Raw genomic sequence first — 19,931 nt, 5'->3', positions numbered from 1 at the left:
GCAGCTTTGATCTATTGTATATTGTCCTTTCTTTTCAACCTGCAGGACTCTCTTTAGCCTCTTTTGTAGGGCCAGTCTAGTGGTGACAAACTCAGTTATCTTTTGCCTGGACCATAATTTCCTGTTTCTTTTCATGTTTTATATTCTTTTATTGAAATATGGACATTTTGGTATTTTAATGTGTTATTGCTGAAATTTAGACTCTTAGGCTTCTGTCCCTTAATCTTGCATCAAGAAAAGCCACTGTGGTGACAGGGATTTACTGAATGTCACAACTAACAAAAAACAGAAACAAAAACACTTTTCCCAGTCCTTGCAGACTGACCTGTATGAGTGCTCTCTTTCAGGGCTTATCCATACAATGAGTGTTTAGAATGGCTCCAGGCCAAAGTGTAGGCACTTACCTGATCCTTTCTGCATATCTGTCTTGCCTTGGGGATGTACGTGTTGCCCAGAAAATTCTCCCATTTACTGAGATAAGAATGTTCATGTTTCCTTAGGAAACAGCTTCCTCATGATCCTGGGCACTGCACTGTATGTCCTACAGTTGGAATGATCTTGCCCCAGGCAGCACAATTTGACTGCTCCCCAACAGTGTTCTGTAGGAGAGCTCCCTGAGTCTTCTATATGCAGTGCTAATTCAGGGATGGTGAGTCCCTCAGGCTGCCCCCAGAAGGTCAACAAGACATACTCATTCCCAGTATGTGCACAGGTTTGCTCTAATCACTCTGAACTGGAACCAGGGATCTGTTCTGGGATGGGGCCAGCTCTGCACTGAACTGTGGATGGGACCAACCATGATGCCATGAGATCCTACCACTTTTAGGTAGCCTTTTTTCTTGATTTGGTGTCCACCCTGTGACTACAGTCCTTTATCTGTTTTCTGGAACTTTGAGCAAGATGTTTCTGCTAGTTATTGCTGGTTGTTCAAAACTTTCATGGTGGACGGAGCCCTGAAGCATTTCACCCTGCCATCTAGATCAGAGCAAGATAAGCCTCAAAGATTTTTAATAAAGCAAAACATTACAAATATGTCAAAGTTAACTTCTTTTTATTGCTAGAGCTTATTTTCTTTTTCCACCCTCTCTCTGCTGTGGACATGTGTATAATAATTTTGATGTGTATCCAACCCATGACTTTTATTTGGTATTGTTGTGTGTGTGTGTTGAAATTTACACAAATTCTATCATGCTGCCTAAAGCCATCTGTACCTTGTTTTATTCAGTAGACTGTTAAGTTTTTGAGGTTCATCTATATTTCTATATATAGATCTAGTCTGTTCATATTAATTGCTGTCCAGAGTTTATTTATTCCCCTAATGATGAATATTTTTGCTTTTCCCATTATTTCCCTGTTATTAACAATCTTAGACATTCACCTGCTGGCAGAAGAAAAAAATGAATGAAAGGAAGGGGGAAAAAGGCAAGAAGTGCAGCTGTGGTTCCTACATGGAAACCCCACGGTGGTTTTCCAGTACTCGGCTGGCACCTCATCTTACCTTCGGGAATGCCACTGCACCACCAGGGCAGGGGGACCTCTGTGTGCTCTCATTTCACTGAACACTGGGGTGAGGCAGGGAGGGTCTTCTCCTCCTCTTCCTTCTTCTCATCCTTCCCCTTCTCTTCCCCTTCTCCTTTCACCCCTTCCTTCTCCTCCTCCTTCCCCTTCCCCTCCTCTCCCTTCCATTCTGTCCATCTCCTGCAGGGTCCTAACTGCTCCTTTCTGCCTGGGGACCAGGCACATGCCAGCCAGCACATCACTCCACTCTCCCATGATCCCTGGGCACCTTTCCATCATGTGCTAGGGGCAGAGAGGCAAGTGGAGCAAGGGGCTAGGCTCTGGGGGATGTCCAGTCTCCAGACACTAGACACTGCCCTGCATTCCTGGTTCAGGGTCTGGAGCAATGTCTGCGTTTCTCAGGGGTGCCCTGGTGGTGTGGTCCCTGTGGTTCCTTGGAACACGGGGTCCTTACCTCTGTGCCCTTGTCTGCATGTGTACGGCACAGAGAGCTCATCATTGCTAATGACGGTATTGCTTGTGCATGCCGAGGCCTCAGCACCCACCCAGAACTGGAATTTAGGAGTAGTGGTGGCAACACAAATAAAAGTCGTGACTTGGGCCATTTACCACCGTGCTGCCCAGTGGGCACTGCCTGATTGTGCTCTCATGGTGCCCCATGCACCCCGCTCCCTCCCCATGTGTCCAGTGGGAAGAGGAAGGCTGGGGAGTTTAAATGACAGGCAGCAGGCAGTGCTGCCAGTGAGAGATGAAATTCCAGTCCACGGGTTTCTGACTTCAGAGCCAAGCCTGTGCCTACATCCCTGAGCAGGGACTTGGAAGGAGACCCCCTGGGTGGCTGTATGTGTCCTCTTGCTGCTTGGCCAGCTGACTGGGGTCACTGTCCCTGCCTTACACCCAGGACCTGAGAGGCCAAGCCACTCCCCCCCCCCCCCAGATCATACCCAAACCTAAAGGAGAGGACATGGCCCTTTCCCGGGCCCTCTGTCCCCAGGGACGAGACCTTTTACATGCTTCACAGAGGCTCACCTGAGCAAGGGGCAGCAGGTTCCCCTCTGCTAAGCAGGAGAGCCAGCCTGAGGTCGCTGCTCACCACTGGTGGCAGAAGGGGTTATTTGGCTATTTTATTGAGATATATTCACACACACCCACAAACCATCTGAAATATATTCATTGGCTCAGGGTGTTGTCACACGGTTGTGCAGACATTCCATGATCAATTTTAGGAACTTTACTTCTGAAAAGCATAAAAAGAAAACCCAAATCTTCCCATGTCCCTTATCCCCCACTATTGTTGACACATAGCATTGGGGTGGCACATTGGTTACTGTTGAGAGAAAATGAAGATATTAGCTAACTATAGTCCATAGTTGGCAATGGGCAATTTTGTCCCATACACCCCTCTATTATTAACCCCTAATAGTGTCATACGCTTGTGTTAGTTCATGAAAGAGCTTTTTATACTTGTACAGTTGACCATGGGCATTGCCCACCACATGATTCACCATGTTATCCCATGTCTCAGCCTCCAGCTTTCCCTCTGAGACACACCTGACTCTGAGCCCCCTTCCACTGCACCCACCTGCCACTCAGCACTGTTCGTTATTCTCACAATCTCCTGCGGCCATCACCTCCGTCCATTTCCAAATGGTCAAGTTCACCCTCGTTAAACATTCGGCACATATTAAGCGCCCACTCCCCATTCTTTGGCCTCATTCTATATCCTGGTAGCCTGTATTCTAGATTATATGTCTGTGAGTTTACACATTGCAGCTAGTTCATGTCAGTGAGCTCACACAGTATCTGCCCTTCTCTGTCTGACTTATTTCACTCAATGGTGTTCTCAGGGGCCACCCATGCCATGGGCAGGGGTCTTTGAAACCGAGTTTGAGGAAGTTAGAGCCTTTGCCACCGGGACTTCACCTGGAGACCAGCGGCTTCATCAGGATGCAGAAGGAGTAGCTGCCGAGGCCCCCAGGGAGAAGCAAATGCTCTCCCCCCTCCTCATCCCACTCCATTCCCCATTTCATCTAATGCTCCACAAGCTCCACTTTGTCCACTGAGTACCTTAGAATTCTAAGCCAGCAAAGTGGGGGCGATAGTGCAGACATGCCTGGCTATGGGGGGAGCTGGGGGTAGAGGTGGGGGGCAGGCTGGCAGGTCCTGTCTGGCCACCTGTCTCCCACCACCCTGGGTGCAGAGAGGCTGATGGCATCTGGCCCACTAGAGGTCTCCTCCTGTCACAGCCAACTCACTTCAGGTTCTTGGCAGGGTGAGAGGAAAGGAGACCCTTGATCTAATGAAATGTTTCAGCAAGAGGATAAATTAAGTTCCCCTCCATCTTGTCTGAACTCTTTATTGTAAACTATTCAGTCAATTGGAGCTGACAGTGTCAGCTTGGCAGGGGCCAGCAGCCTCCAGAGTCTGGGAGAAAGTGCTGGATGCCCTGAAACTGTTCCCAACGGGGTTGGCTCCTCTTCCTCCTTGCTAATTTTGAAAGGCAAATGTTGATAAATTGGTAATGCTAATTAAAATGGGGTGGCTCTGGGGGTGCAGGGGTAGTTCAGTGGTAGAAATCTCGCTTGCCATGCCAGAGACTGAGTTCAATTCCCAGTCCATGCACTTCCCCAAAAACAAAACAAATAAGCAAAGCAAGCAAAAAGCAAATTCAACAAATAGTGCTACAATAATGAGATACTCACATGGGAAAATAATTAAATGTGACCCTGCCATATATCATGCACAAAAATTAAATAATAGGATGGGTCCTTGTTTTTGTCTCCTGTGGCAGACCCACATTGCCAAGGAAGCATTGACCAGGACCTATCAGGATAGCTGTGAAGGAGGGCAGGTGCAGTGGGAACACAGCTGTGCAGACACATCCAAGGGCTAAGGACCAGCAAGAGCAACTGCCTCACATGCAAAATTTAAGGAGCTTCCCACTCACCAGCAAAAGGAGCACCTATTACCTGTGGGGGCAGGCACTTGGCTTGCCTCACCTTAGCATTGCCCCCATAAAAGTCCAGGAATCAGATGGGGGACCAAGATGCTGGAATGACCTTGGTGCTGAACACAGCCCCAGGCCTGCTGGTTGGTGGCCACCTTGGCCGACTCAACAGGACACAGCCGGTTCTCAGATGCTGGTGCATGTGTAGGCATGTGGAGGGGCTCCTGGGGCCTTCGGAGACTTGCCTGCCAGGGGTCTGGTTCAGCAAGGCAGGGGGACCCTGGAAACTGCATTTCCACATGTCAGCCTTTGGGGTTCCTGAGCTACACTAAGAGAAACAATGAATGGTGGCATTGGAATAACCATCTCCTCAATTATTATTAACAGCCTTACTGAGCTTTATTGAGGTGTAACTTTCATGTCATAAAATTCACCCATTTAAGTGTTCAATGATTTTTAATAAATTTACCAAGTTGTGGAACCATCAGAATAATCCAACTTTAGAACATTTCCATCAGCCCTGGAAAGAGCCCTCATGCTCACTTGCAGGCCTTCCCAACCCTAGGTGACTCCTCAAGTTCTTGCAATACAAAAAAAAAGAAAGAAAAAGAACGTTGCAGAGAGTTCATGTACACATATTTGGGGAAAGGCCCAGGTGCATCTGTCTTTATATGGACTGCCAAGAATAGCTGCTACTTTTAAAACAGGGAGCAATAAAGCATTTGCTTTTCTGTTGTTTTCTTTGGATCCTACCTCTATTCAAGAAGAAAAAGTATACCTTGTTTGGGTCAAAGGCAAAGACTCACCTCCCCATGTCCTTTGCCACTCTCTCCAGTACCATTCCTTTTTGAGCTAGATGGATTCCCAGTGGATCTTACAGGGGAAGCTTTGATCACACTTACTTACATGGACCTCTTCCAAGACTTTGCAAGGATTTCTCCCCATGTGTTCATCTGGACAAACATTTTCCTAAAATTCCCAAGAGTATAATATTTTGACTGGCATTGATTAAGACTGTTCTATCTTTCCACTCCAACTTCCCTTCCTGTGAAATGACTGCTGACATGCCAGCCTAGGAGTCACCTTCATGAATACTCCCCCATACCCAGCCCCTCACCCTGGTTGACTACACCAGCTCACACATCATTAGGACACTAGCATGGCAAAGTCAGAGTTGACAGGGTGATAACTGACATCCACCACAATGACAACACCAGAAGTGTAGGGCTACTGGTGGAGAAACACAAGCATCCAGAAGCTAGCCTGCAGAAAACTCCTCCTAATCTTACCACTTGCATATGAAAGCAACTCGATAAAAGACTTCCCAAATTTGACAAATAACCCCAAAAGTTTATAAATTTATAAATTACATTAATAAAAGCACAGTGAGGCTTTCCATAGTCCACATAGGAAATGTTCCTGCCTAAGCCTGGGCTCTGGTGTCTGCTGTCTGTGGGGCCCCTCCCTTCCCCAGGCTCTTCAGTGAGCCCTAGGAGGGGTGCAGTCTTCTGCCCCTGTTAGGTACCCAAGAGGGGTGGGGAGGGGCAAAGCTAGGTGGAGTATATGCCTGCACAGACAAAGAGACAAGGACAATTAAATGTGGTACAGGATCTGGACTGGATCTAATAACGGAAGAGGAAAAGCCCAAAAGGACATAACTGAGAATTGGAAAAAACTGGAGTGTAGGCTGGTTGCTTTACATCAAGTTTAAAGCACTTGAATTCGGTAACTGCACTTAGTAAAGTTCCAGAAGTGAATATCGTTATTCTTAGAAATGTACGTGAAAGTACTAACTGTTCAGGCAGCATGCTATATGCCACTTACTGTCAGTTGTTTAGAAATTAGATGAATAAGTAGATAAAAGACAAATAAATATAGACTGGATGATATACCAGATGTGGCAAAGTGTTAAAAGTTGATAAATCTTGGTAAGTGGGTAGGGGGAGACTGGAGTTCTCTATATTGGTTTGACCTTATTTATTTTTAACTTGTAATCTTTAAATTATTTCAAAATAGTTTTTCTAAAAAGGCATTGTGGGAGGTGAAAGGAAACTTTCTAGGTCTTAATAGTAAAAAAACCAAATGTGATCAATTTGATTAAAGTCTGCACTGAGCTTTAGCAACTCATACCATTTCTTTATTTCTAAACAGATTTTCTTCACTGATTATTGTGACTCAAATGATAGACCTAACATAAAAGTGCTCTGTGAACTGTGCAGCTGTACATTCACAGTGGTTATTGTTTTTCTTCTCATTATTATTAATGGTATAGAATGGTGCACATTAGCTCTCAGTTCCTGTGACATTATAATCACCCAACTGACCATGGAAATTACTGAACTCAGTGTGAGTTGCAGATGTTGTCATGAGTGGAAAGGTATTTTTAAATAAAAGTTTACTAAGTTCTGCCTTAAAAAAAATAAACCTATATGAATTCTCCACTCTCTGCTTATGCCTCCCAAACCTCTTCTCCCTAGGCCTACTCCTGATGCCTAAGTGTGTCCATTTGCTCTCAGATGTTTGCCAGGCTCCATCACGTCATACCATCTTCTAGCCACAGGGGCCTTCAGGGACTTTCAGACACCCCTGTGACAGCCTTCTGGCAGAGGGACCTTCCTCTCCAATTTCTGCAGCCCAATTCCAAGGCAACGGAATGGGCGTGGTGCAAACAGCTGTCCTGGGGTGCTGGGCGCACTACACCCATCACCTCTGCCTCAAGTCCAGCGCTGACTCTCCCATGTCCTCTTTCTGTTGTGGTGTTGTCTGTGGACCCATCTCTCTAGATGCTATAGCTTCTTCTGTTTCAGGGAATTAATCACCTGGAACTGGCAGAAGCGCCCTCCAGTCTCGCAGCAGTTACCCTTGCCATTAGAGAGGAAGTGGCTGCCACCACCTACTTCACAATTACTTGTACTCAGAGGTCAAGACTGACAAGGGCAATGGAAAACCATTTGCTTTAGTGGTGTCAGCACACTTTGTAGACAATTATATAATTTTTCAAGTACTCCTGGGGATTCACTTCAGGAGCCCAATGTTATGAGTGAACTTTGACAATGGAAAATTATGGATAATTTCTGTTAGTTTGGCTGACTCTTCTACAGTAATAAGAAATAATTATTAATAATTGGAGGAATCTGTGCTAGTGATTTCAGTCAATAAATAAACTCCATTTTTAAAATGCTTGCAATAGAGATCTAAAACAGAAAGGTCTCTGCTGTAGAAAAAATGTAGAGCGGTGCTCCAGTAGCCATGTTTCTTGAAGATGATTGTATAGTGACACAGCTTTCAAAGTATGACTGTGTGAGTGTGAAACCTTGTGTCCGATGCTTTGTTGATCTACCTTGCCAGCATACAGGAAGAACACGTGGAATAAAAATGAATAATAGGGGGGCCAAATGTTAAAATAAGTTTAAGCTGGAAATACTTGTGATCAATGAAAGGGAGGGATCAGGGGGATGGTATGTATCATTTTTGGTCTGTTTTCTTTTTTCTTTTTCTTCTGAACAGGTGTAAATGTTCCAAGAAATGATCATGATGATGAATGGGCAACTATGTGATGATATTGAGAATTTCTCATTATACACATTAAATGGAATGATCGAAATAGGAATGTTTGTGTTTGCTTGGTGCTTATAGGTTTTGGGAAAAAAAACTGAAACAAGAAAAAAAAAAAGAAAAACTTACAGGCGCCACAGCCCCTGCCTCACAAAGATCTGTAGCCCTCAGCCGGGGGAGGTGCCGCGGGAGGTGGAGCTGAGCAGGAGGCCCCGCGCACTGCCCAGCCCCCAGACGATGACGCGGCGGTGGCGGCAACTGTGGGTCAGGGAACCCCAGGGAGGGTCTGGTGCCCCACCGCTCCAACGCTCCCAGGTTTCTGGCAGGCACAGGTTGATCGGCGTGCCCAGCAGGAAGGCATCGATCTCCGCTGTCAGGGAATGATGCCGCCCGACGTCCAGCCCGACCTGCAACACCCAGAGCGCAAGTGGCTAGCCGACACCCGGGGCGCCGGCTGGGCATTCCTGCCAGCGCTGAGGTCCGCAGAGCCGCGAGGTCTCCCCGACTCCTTGGAGGACCGGAGGTGCAGGGCCAAAGTCAGGAGTGTTTGTGAAGTCCCGCTTGGTGTCCTGTCGGGTGGGACGTCCGCGCTTCAGGGACAGGTTTCCTGCTGAGCTGCTTCCAAGGTCCCAGATGGAGCCTGGCCCCGAAGTGTGCTGCGCCCAGCCCGGGGAATGGCAGCGGTGCGTCCGTGGGGTGTTTGTGGTGGCGGGAGCGGCTGGGGTCAGTCTGGAAGGCGGGGGCAGGTTGCTGGAAGGGACCCCGGAGAGTCGGGCGGCATGCAGGGTGGGCAGGCACAGCGCCCTTACCATGCCCGATGTAGCTGGCTGCGGGCGGGGGACCGAGCGAGGGCGATGGTGGCACCGGTTGGCGGGCAGCAGCACCCTGCGGTCAGGAGCCGGACAGCAGATTGAGGAGGGGCCTTCGCCACAATACCGGCGGGGCAGCGCAGCCCTCCCCAGCCTCGGCTCTTGGGACTGCCAGTGGGGGACCTCTCCGCGAAGTTCCTAAATTGTTTCAGTGCGCATGCTCCCGGTTGAGCGGTGAAGCTAAGCAGGCTCAGGCGCGCTTCGGACTTGGATGGGAGACTGCCTGCAGTTTGCATCTTTTTTCAGGCTTCTTGATTCAATCGGTAGTGACATACAACTCACTACCAGTACTGCCCGGGAGAGGAATCCAATGATTGCAAATTGGCAACACCTGGGCTGAGGGTTCCAGTCCGGGGACCTCGGCAACTTTGGAATTGATCTGTATATATCGACTGCCCTCCCTCTAAGGTTATTGAAAATCATTTTCGTCCATAGCATTGACCAAAGAGCAATACATCCAGGCGCATAATAAAGGCTTGTAGTATCATCACACCGGTGTGGAAGAAGGACAGTGATTATTTGGTAGACAGGAGAAGAATTCATAATAAGAAAAGAACTCATACAAGTCATGCCCTTTCTCCCTCCTTCCCAATCACCACTGCTATATGCAGTACACAATTTGCTTCACCCTTCCTGCTCTCTATTACTTTATGATTCTTTCTCCACACCCCTTTGTCCATGGAACCATTCCCAGGACGATAGGAACAGAAAAAAAAAAAAGAAAGGAAGAAAGAAAAAAAAAAACACGACGGATTTCCAAGACCACAGTCCCATTGTGAAAGTTGAACGTTTTGGTGATTGTATTCGAGAATCAAGGCTTGGGGAACAGGGCTCAACTCTTTCAGGTAATTCCCTTCAGCCGCTCCACTCCACCATCAGTGAAAATTGGATGTCCATTGAAAGCCACCAGCAGGATAACATCAGGAAGGCATGAATACTCTTGGCCACGGAAACCTTCTTTTGTCTCATTTCTCTCTACCCCCTTGGGTGATGCAGGCTTTCTCATTCCCTTGATGCTGGGTACCGGCTTGTCCGGTGGGTTGTGTCCCATGTTTCCAGGGAGATTTGCACCCCTGGGGGCAGGTCCTAAATGGTGGGAGGGGAGGAGTGAGATCACCAGCTGAGTTGGCTGAGAGAGGGGAGGCCCCTGTGACCCACGAAAGATGCTGACTGGCAGGATGTAGTGCAGGGGCTGGAGGGAAGTGCCTGAAAATGTAGAGCTGTGCTCCAGTAGCCATGTTTCTTGAAGATGATTGTATCGTGGCACAGCTTTCACAGTATGACCGTGTGCGTGTGAAAACCTTGTGTCTGATGCTTCGTTGATCTACCTTGCCAGCATACAGGAAGGACACGTGGAATAAAAATGAATAATAGGGGGACCAAATGTTAAAATAAATTTCAGTTGGAAATACTTGTGATCAATGAAAGGGAGGGATCAGGGGGATGGTATGTATCATTTTTTGGTCTGTTTTCTTTTTTCTTCTTCTTCTGAACAGGTGTAAATGTTCCAAAAAATGATCATGATGATGAATGGGCAACTATGTGATGATATTGAGAATTTCTCATTATACACATTAAATGGAATGATCGAAACAGGAATGTTTGTGTTTGTTTGCTGCTTATAGGTTTTGGAAAAAAAAACTGAAACAAGAAAAAAAAAGGAAAGCTCACAGGCGTCACAGCCCCTGCGTCACAAAATCTGTAGCCCTCAGCCGGGGGAGGTGCCGCGGGAGGTGGAGTGGAGCAGGAGGGCCCACCCACTACCCAGGCTCCTGGCTGACCTGGCGGTGTGGGCAACTGCGGGTCAGGGAACCCCAGGGAATGTCTGGTGCCCCACCGCTCCAACGTGCCTCGACTTCTCGCAGCCAAGGGCCAGTCCCTGTGTATGATGCTCCTTTTCTCTAGCTCGTCAAGAGACAGGTAGAACATATGGAATAAAAACGAGTAAGAGGGAGATCAAATGTGAAAATAAATTTAGTTGGAAGTGCAAATGATCAAAGAAAGGTAAGGGTAAGGGGTCTGGTACGCATATTTTTTTTTCTGTTAACTTTTTATTTCTCCTCCTAAACAGATGCAAAGGTTCCAAGAAACTATCATAATGATGCACATGCGACTGTGTGATGAAATTCTGAATTACTCATTCTATACGCGAACAGAATGCTCAAAATAGGAAGGTGTGCACTTGTTTGGTGTCTTTCAGTACTTGAAACAAGAAAATGAAACAAGAAAAGAAAAAATAAAAATCACAGGTATCGCAGCCCCTGCGTCACAAAGGTCTGTGGCATCCAGTCGGGGGGGAGGGTACGTGGGAGGTGGAGCTGAGCAGGAGGCCCCGCGCACTGCCCAGCCCCCGGACGATGACGCGGCGGTGGCAGCAACTGTGGGTCAGGGAACCCCAGGGAGGGTCTGGTGCCCCACCGCTCCAACGCTCCCAGGCTTCTGGCAGGCACAGGTTGATCGGCGTGCCCAGCAGGAAGGCATCGATCTCCGCTGTCAGGGAATGATGCCGCCCGACGTCCAGCCCGACCTGCAACACCCAGAGCGCAAGTGGCTAGCCGACACCCGGGGCGCCGGCTGGGCATTCCTGCCAGCGCTGAGGTCCGCAGAGCCGCGAGGTCTCCCCGACTCCTTGGAGGACCGGAGGCGCAGGGCCAAAGTCAGGAGTGTTTGTGAAGTCCTGCTTGGTGTCCTGTCGGGTGGGACATCCGCGCTTCAGGGATAGGTTTCCTGCTGAGCCGTTTCCAAGGTCCCAGATAGAGCCTGGCCCCGAAGTGTGCTGAGCCCAGCCCGGGGAACCAAGTGGCAGGGGGCGCTGGCCGTGTGGGGGCGGTGCTGCGGAGAAGCTGCACCCCGGCAGCGGTGCGTCCGTGGGGTGTGCGTGGTGACTAGAGCGGCGTAAGTCTGTCTGGAAGGTGGGGGCAGGTTGCTGGAAGCGACCCCTGAACGTTGGTCTGGGGTGGAAGTCTTTCTCTTTCAGGGTCTTTAATATATCACACCACTGCCTTCTCGCCTCCAGGGTGCTAGTTGAGTATTCTGAACTCAGTCTTATTTGGTTTCCCTTGTATGTAGTAGATTGTTTTCTTCCTTCCACTTTCAGGATTTTCTGCTTCTCTTCAACATTTGACAGACTGATTAGTATTTGTCCTGGACAATGGCTATTTAGATTTATTTTGTTTGGAGTCCTTTGATCTTCTTTGACTTGTATATTTATGTCCTGTATGAGGGTTGGGAGGTTTCCCCCATTTTATCCTCAACTCCTCTTCCTAGCCCTTTACTCCTCTCTTCTCCTTCTGGGACACCAGTGATTCTTATATTTGTGTGCTTTTTATTTTGTCTGTCATTTCTCTGAGTTCTCATTAAGTTTTTTCCATCATTTTTGCCGTTTGCTGTTTTGAGTCTTCAAAGTCAATCCTGTCCTCTACATCACTTATTCTTACTTCTGTCTCTTCAAATCTGATGTTGTGTGCCTCTAGTATGTTTTTTATTTTAATTAGAGTCTCTAATTAAACTCTGCAATTTCCACTATTTTTCTATTTATTCTTTCAAATTCCTCTTTGTGCTCTTCTTCTGTCTTCTTGATCTCCTTTATGTCATTTTCTATCCCACTTCATTAAATAGAGTTGTATGAACATCTTTGATTAGTTGTTCCAATGTCTGTATCTCCTCTAGTGCTTTAATTTGGTCATTAGGCAGGGCTATATCTGTCTGCCTTGTGATGTGCTTAGGGATCTTCTGCTGTCTTCATGACATATAAATATCTTGACTGATTTACTTTGAGAGTTGATTTTTCAGTAGTCTAAGGCCTTGTGTTTGTGGGTGGTTGTGCAGCAGGGAGCAGGGTATGGGTGGAGCACTCAGTATGGTGATTTCTTTCAGGGCAGGTATGGGCGTGAGTTGTGGATGTTATGCTGATGCTTGTGAACATGGGCGCCCAGTAGCCAGGGAGGATGTAACTGTTTGGGTGCACCAGTCTGGGGAGCATAACCCCGGTGTGTGCTGGTGTAAGGCATGGGCCCCTTTCCGTGTATGTACAGAGCTATGGCAACAGGTATTATGCTTTCATGGACTGGGGGCAGATGTGACCCGGCTGCGCAGGTCAGCACTTTTTCAGAGCTTGAAAGTGAGACTGAGGGCTGTGTGCATGCACAGTTCTAGGACTGCTGTAAAGTGAGGTTCCCAGAGAGGAATGATATGAATGGGGCCTGTGCATGTGCATGGGCCTAGGAGTGCTGTAAATGGATGCACAGAGCTCGGGAGGACAGGGTGAGGCTGTATGACACTATGGACAGGAGACAGTGGTAGCCTAGGTATGGAGGTTAGTGCCTGCAGCCTTTATGCGCTGGTAGCAGCCTGCAGAGAACAGGGACGGGAGGTAGTGCTCGGGAGGGGTGCAGGAGAGGTGGGCTGGGCTGCACTTGGGGTGGGGGTGTAGGGCAGGAACATGCACTGGGGACTGGTGGGGTGGGGGTGCCTGGAGTGTGGGGAATAGGAACCGGTGAGGGGTACGGGTGCATGGGGTGTGGGGTGCGTGCTGGTTACAGGGCTGTACTGGTGAGGGTAGCACACCTAAGGAATGTGGCCTGGCTTATTTCCTAGTCCTGGCTTCCTGTCCCTGCACTCCTGCGGGCTCCACAACTCCATGCCAGGGTCCACCTTTCTGCCTCTCAGTTCCTGGGCCTCTGCAACCAAGGCTGTTGCATGTGGTGCAGAAGGTTCTTCCAGGTCAGCCACACTTCCAAATTGCTGCCTCAGTTGCCCTCCTATCCCTTTGCTAATTTTTCCGTGGAGTAGGGCTGATTTCGAGCTGCTCTGTTAGGCCATCTTCCTGGAAGTCCTCAATTATATAGCTTTTGCAGTGTGACTGCATGACTGTGAAAGCCTTGTGTCTGATGTTTCTTTTACCCAGGGTATGAACAGATGAAAACATTTAAAGGATAAAAAGAAAATAATAATAAGTAAGGCAGGCCATGGTGGCTCACTTGCAGAGTTCTTGCCTGCCATCCTGGAGAGACCCAGGTTTGATTCCCAGTGCCTGCCTGTGTAAAATAAATAAATAAATAAATAAATAAATAAATAAATAAATAAATAAATAAATAAGAGGGAAGATAAAGAGTAAAAACTGGGTAGATTGAAATAGTGTGGGTCAATGAGAAGGAGGGGAAGGGGCATGGGATGCATGAGTTCTTTTCTTTTCTTCTTTTTTTGGAGTGATGCAAATGTAAGAATGAACCTGGTGAAGAGTAGTCAACTATGTGATGATATTGTGAGCCACTGATTGTACAATATTGTTTTACTGTATGTGTGTGGATAACTCTCAATAAAAATATTTTTTTAATCTGAGAGGATCATATGGTAGCCCATGATAATCTCCGTGATCTGTCATGTAACTACTTGTTGAAGAGTGGTCTGAAAATTACTACTTTTTTATTTCTTTGCTTTGTATATACATTGTACTATACAATAAAAAGTAAAAACAAAAAAACAAAAACAAAAAAAAATTTTTAAATGTTCTAAATATGTAACAGCACAATTATATCTTAAAGTGCTATTTAAAAAACATTAAGCATACTCAGTATACAAGGGGAAATTTCAGAAAACCAGTAAAGAGTCTTAGTCATTAAGTTATCAAGTTATTTATAATAACTTGTGCTTGTATTATCTTTTGTTTAAGCTATGCTTCATAACTGTTTATTTAAAATTGTCTAAAAATATTCTTTTGGTAAAAGCACACATTTTTCTTTTTTATTCAGTATTTGTTTTCACAACAATTTTCTTTCCCTCTACCCCCTCCACCTGATCACCTCTGTCTGACAATCTGCTGCTATGCTCGACATGTGAATCCCTTCAGCCTGTCTGCAGAACCTGATTGTCTTCTGGGAAAGAAAATGTTCTTGGAATTGCAGTTTGTTTCAAATATTGAATAACCCATCTGACATCAAGGCAATCAGGAGTAAAATGGTCACTATATAGGAACTGGTATTGACTGTCAACCCATGAATTACATTTCATATTCTTAAGCCATTTTTCAGGTCTTTCTTTGTCATGCAGACGGAACGGGTAAAAAGTCAGCTTCCGGGCTTTCCGGTTCCGTCCACGCTGGTTCTTACAGCAAATCACCGTGCAGCAACCGGACATCGCTCCGTGATGCCAGGGAGAGTTCCGCTCTGCAAGGACTGAATTTACTTCTGATTTCTTCAGTGACTTAAGCCGGTTCCCTCTGCTCTGCTACCCCTCCCTTTCACTGAAACTGTTAGTTAAGATCAGCAATGATTCAGCTTCCTGCAGTAACAATGTATCACAAATGAGGCAGTCTAGGTAGCTTGAAATAATGCACCCCTTGTCTCACTTTTGGAGGCTAAAAGTCTGAAGCCGGGGTGTCTGCAGGGCCATACTCCCTTTGGAAACTCCTGGTGTCCACTGGCAGTCTGTGGTGTCCCTTGGCTTGTAGATGTATCGCTCTAATTGCTGCCTCCATCCTCCGTGCCTCTATCCTCCATGGCTGCCTGCTCCATGTCCCTCTCTGCCTCTTCTTTCTTATAAGGACACCATTTATTCTGTATGAAGGGCCCATCATATTCTAGGATGACCTCATTTTCTTTTCTTTTAATTATTATTGACAGATCTTCACACAGACAGTCCATACATGGTTACAAACAGTGGCTCACAGTGTCATCACATAGTTGTGTATTCATCACCATACTGATTCTTAGAACATTTGCATCACTCCAGAAAAAAGAAAAAAGAAAAAAAACTCATACATCCCATACTCCCTACCCCTCTGTCTCACTGACCACTAGTATTTTCATATACCTAATTTATTTTAACCTTTGTACCCCCTATTATTTTTTATCCATATTTTTTACTCATCTGTCTGTACTCTAAAAGAAGGATTAAACACAAAGATTTCACAATCACACACCCAAATTGTAAAAGCTATATCATTATAAAATTGTCTTCAAGAAACAAGACTGTGGGAACACAGCTCAGCAGTTTCAGTCACTTCCTCCTAGTCACTCCAATGCACCACAATCTAAAAAGAGATATCCATATAATGCATAAAAACAACTTCCAGGATAACCTCTCGACTCTGTTTGAAATCTCTCATCCACTGACACTTTGTCTTGTCTCATTTCTCTCTTCCCCATTTTGGTCAAGAAGGCTTTCTCAATCCCTTGTTGCTGGTCCTGGTTCATCCTGGGAGCTCTGTCCCACATTGCCAGGGAGGTTTATACTCCTGGGAGTCATGTCCCACGTAGAGGTGGGAGGGCAGTGAATGGATGCCCTAATTTTAACTGAATGCATCTATAATGACCCTACTTGCAAATAAGGTCATATTGTGAAGTAATGGGGGTTAGGACCTGAATAACTTTTGGGGGGACACAGTCAACCCATACAATCAGTAATCTCTATGTTCCTGAAACTGATGGCCATTCTCTTTTTTCATATCCTGCACAATATCTCCATGACTTTTCAGTATGTTTCTTTTCCTTATTAAAATGCAGTAGCTCTTGGCTGCTGTAATACCTTTCCTTCCAGGGTTTCCTCTTCCTCACTGACATTTCCTTGGCCTCCCCTTCTATCTTCTCATCATGGTTGCTAAATATTGGTGTTTCTGTGGGCTGCATTCTTGGACTTTTTTTTATCTCAGTCCTGCTGTTTCTAGGGCCTTAATTGTTAACAATTTGCTATAAACCAGTTCAGTTTTCTTTCTCTAATCTAGGCTTTCCTGTGAGCTCCCATCTCCCTTACCCATCCATACCCCTATTTGGCATCCCCATTCATGAATCACAAATATCTCAAATTTGTAGGCCCTAGCCTATAGTTTTTATCCCCTGCAAAATTCCCTGACACCTGCCCCCAAATCTTCTTTATCCCAATAGCTGTATATCCTCCTACCTGACTATTAAGCCAGTGAGTGACCTGGCAGCCATCCTTAATTCTTCATTTCTCTCATAATCCACATCTGTCTCCTTAGTGTGTTCTGCCAGTTCTTCCAAAATAAATTCTGGCTCCACTTTTTGTCTTCCTTGCTACCACTACTATTTTATTAATTCACCATATTCTTTCACCCAGACTACTATACTACATTCTTAACTGGTCTCCCAGCTTCTTTTCTCTCCCCTTCCAATTTATTCTGTACCTTTCAGATAATGATTTTTTTCCCATGGACAAATATGCTTTATTTTGATATTTGCATAAATATGAGTTGATGTGGAAAAATAACAGGTTTCTTTAAAGGGTTAAAATTTGTTCAGTCAAAAACAGTACTCGTGTCTGAATTCAGCTAACTGACACATTATAAGCAGTAGTATCCATCACTAATCACTTTTAGCACAGACAAAATCTAAAATCTTTGGGTGGCATTTCTCATTTCTCAAATCTTTTAAGCTGCTTCCAGATGCAATAAGGCAAAGTTTTTTTCTGTTCATATTCACTCCATTGGAGGCACAAACATTCCTCAATTTTTTTGTTAAATTTGAAAAGGTAATATGCAAATATAGAACTTAATGTTAGCACATACTAAAAAAGTATAATCTGTGTATACTCTAAGAATCCATTTTGTTTTTTAATTAAAAATTATTTCTATTATCTCTCCAGTTATAAAAAATTTCAAAGTATAAATTTTTGTACATCTTGATTTAAAAGTAAGAACAAAATGTTAACTTCTACAGGTTAGAATTTCTGAATATAACATTGATAGCCATTCAGTGGAAGGAACTAGAATATTAAACCTCAAATATTTTGTATTTCAACCCCAAGAACAGAGGGAAGGCAAAACAACCAGGGACTAAGGATGGAGAAGGAAAATTCCTTCTGAGAAACTCTATCTCCAGTGATGAGAAGCTAGGTATTTTTCCTCCAAAACAAACACTTGTTCTCTGGGTGAGCAGGAAAGGCTTACTAGAGACGCTGGCCACAGGAGCTCAGCCAAGACCAGCTTCAATTCCTCAGATCCTTCTGGCCAGTTGCACATCCTCTTATAGGGCCAACAGAGCCTGGCCTTGCCAGTTCAAGTCCACACCGCAAGAGAATATAGCACATATTTCTCTTACCAGAAGGCTGAAGGGCCACTTCCTTATCAACAGATCTGTGCTCTTCTGAAGCTTCTGGATCTCCTTCAGAATCCGATGTCTCCGCACACCACGCGGACGGGAGGAAGTGCCTGAGGGGGCGGCCCGCCACGGGGTGCCAGGGGTCGCGCTCTCCCGGCGCCTCCGGGGGGTTTCCGGCTTGCGGCTCTGGCGGCGCAGGCCCGTGGCGGAGGGGCCCTGGTGCCCGCCCCCGCGCCAGGCGTCCGCCCCCCCCCCCCCCCCCCCCCCCCCCCCCGCGCTCGCTCTCAGACTTCTGGGGCGAAGGGAGAGTGTCTGGGGGAGGCCCGGAGAGCGGCCCGGCCACGCGCCCTGGAGAAACCCGCAGTGAAGGAAAGGTAGCAGTGCTCGCGTTCCCTCAGATAATGATTTTAAAAAGCCAAAGTAAATAATGTTACACTGCTTAAACATCCGTGGAAGACTTCTCAGTGGTCTTGGAAAACTGATTCCTAATCCTTACTACAAATTCTGGGATCCGTCATCCAGCCTCATCTTTTGCCTCTAGTGTGAGCTGCTGACCATCCTAGCCAACCCTTCAAATACAGCAAACTGTTACCCTGCCTGGATCGCTCTTACATGTTCATTGTTTTGCCAGTGAATAACATTCCTATGGCTGACTTTTCCAGTTTTTCAGGTTTCAGTTTAAATCTCACCTCTTTAGAGATGTTCCCTAACAACACTGTAGATAAAGCAATGTATCTGCCTACCTTCAATGTGTTTTCTCTGTCTCAGTTGTTTGTTTACATCCTTTGTCTTTATGGTCTTAGGGTAATCTGTAATTGTTTGTGTCCTTTTTAATTCTTTGTCTTTTTCTCCGGGCAGATAGTAGCTTCACAAAGGCAAGGGCCATGCCTCCTTTCTTGTTTTAACCCCACTGCCTAACAGTTTTTTCCATCACATAAATTGTGCTCTGAAAATATTTGGTGAGTGAATGTGGTGATTTCAGTGGATTATTAAATTCCAGTTGATAACAGCTTAATCAAACACTTGGTAATGAAACCGGTTTGGCCCATAAGAAAAGATTTCTGAGAACCATAGAGGCCCACAGGTATTTTAAGGTAATGGGCTTTCTGGAGTCATCCCAAAATGTTATATTTAATTCCTGAATTTCTCTCTACTTGGCATGATCCCTTGCCCATCATGAACCTATCATCTGGACACTTTCTGGGATCCTGTTACTGGTTTTGGGACTTGCCATATCTCAGAGTCTCATTGTGATCTAGGAATTCTCCTTTGATGTGGTATTTCATCTCATAGTGCACATTTATGTCAACTGTCATATACACGAGCTTGTATTTTGAATCAAATGATAAAATCCCATCCTTTTTTTAGATTCCAGCTCCCAAGAGAGGAGATGTAGTAAGGCAGATTGGTGAGGCATTGAGGGAGAAGATCCAAGTGCTAGGAAACTTGGTGAGTATTTTCATTGTAAATGCATGATCCTTTGCCAGAGAATAAGCCTGGCATGCATTTCTGTGTATGAGATTGTGTTTTTTTAAAAAAAAATAGTTCAGGCATTTGTTTGCACCTATATATTAGCACTATGTAATGAAAATGTGTAAAGAATCATGTTGCAGTTTTTGGTTAGATGTAAGTCAGAGACATTCATTAATAAGGAATCATTGAATGCGAATATCTGAGAAATTTCTCTGAGCCAGCTGATCAGAATGCTGTCTGTGAATATTACTTTACCTTGGAAGCTATTGGCCTACATCTGAATTGAATTCAGAATTTTTCAAAATAAGCCCTAATTAAATAAAATACTCTATATTAAATGAAAATACTTTTTTAAATTTTTTTTTATTTTTTTATTAACAAAAAGAAAAAAAAAATAAATTGACACAACATTTAGAAATCATACCATTCTACATATGCACTCAGTAATTCTTAACATCATCACATAGATGCATGATCATTGTTTCTTAGTACATTTGCATCGGTTTAGAGGAACTA

General features: G+C 45.5%; 1 protein-coding gene across 1 annotated transcript in view; it reads left to right on the top strand.

Annotated features, from left to right (window-relative positions):
• The first annotated feature begins 11,392 nt into the window (after positions 1-11,392).
• LOC143672932 (alpha-aminoadipic semialdehyde dehydrogenase-like) overlaps positions 11,393-19,931 on the top strand; it is a 66,431-nt gene continuing 57,892 nt past the window's right edge. Inside the window, 4 exon segments of the mRNA XM_077147360.1 lie at positions 11,393-11,585; positions 14,938-15,045; positions 18,012-18,316; positions 19,311-19,391. Coding sequence (XP_077003475.1) covers positions 11,393-11,585; positions 14,938-15,045; positions 18,012-18,316; positions 19,311-19,391 — 687 coding nt within the window.

Source organism: Tamandua tetradactyla (genome assembly GCF_023851605.1).
Source record: "Tamandua tetradactyla isolate mTamTet1 chromosome 22 unlocalized genomic scaffold, mTamTet1.pri SUPER_22_unloc_2, whole genome shotgun sequence".
NCBI classification, from domain to species: Eukaryota; Metazoa; Chordata; class Mammalia; order Pilosa; family Myrmecophagidae; genus Tamandua; species Tamandua tetradactyla.
The sequence above is the reverse complement of the archived record's forward strand: the minus strand, read 5'-3'. Positions and strand labels throughout refer to the sequence as shown.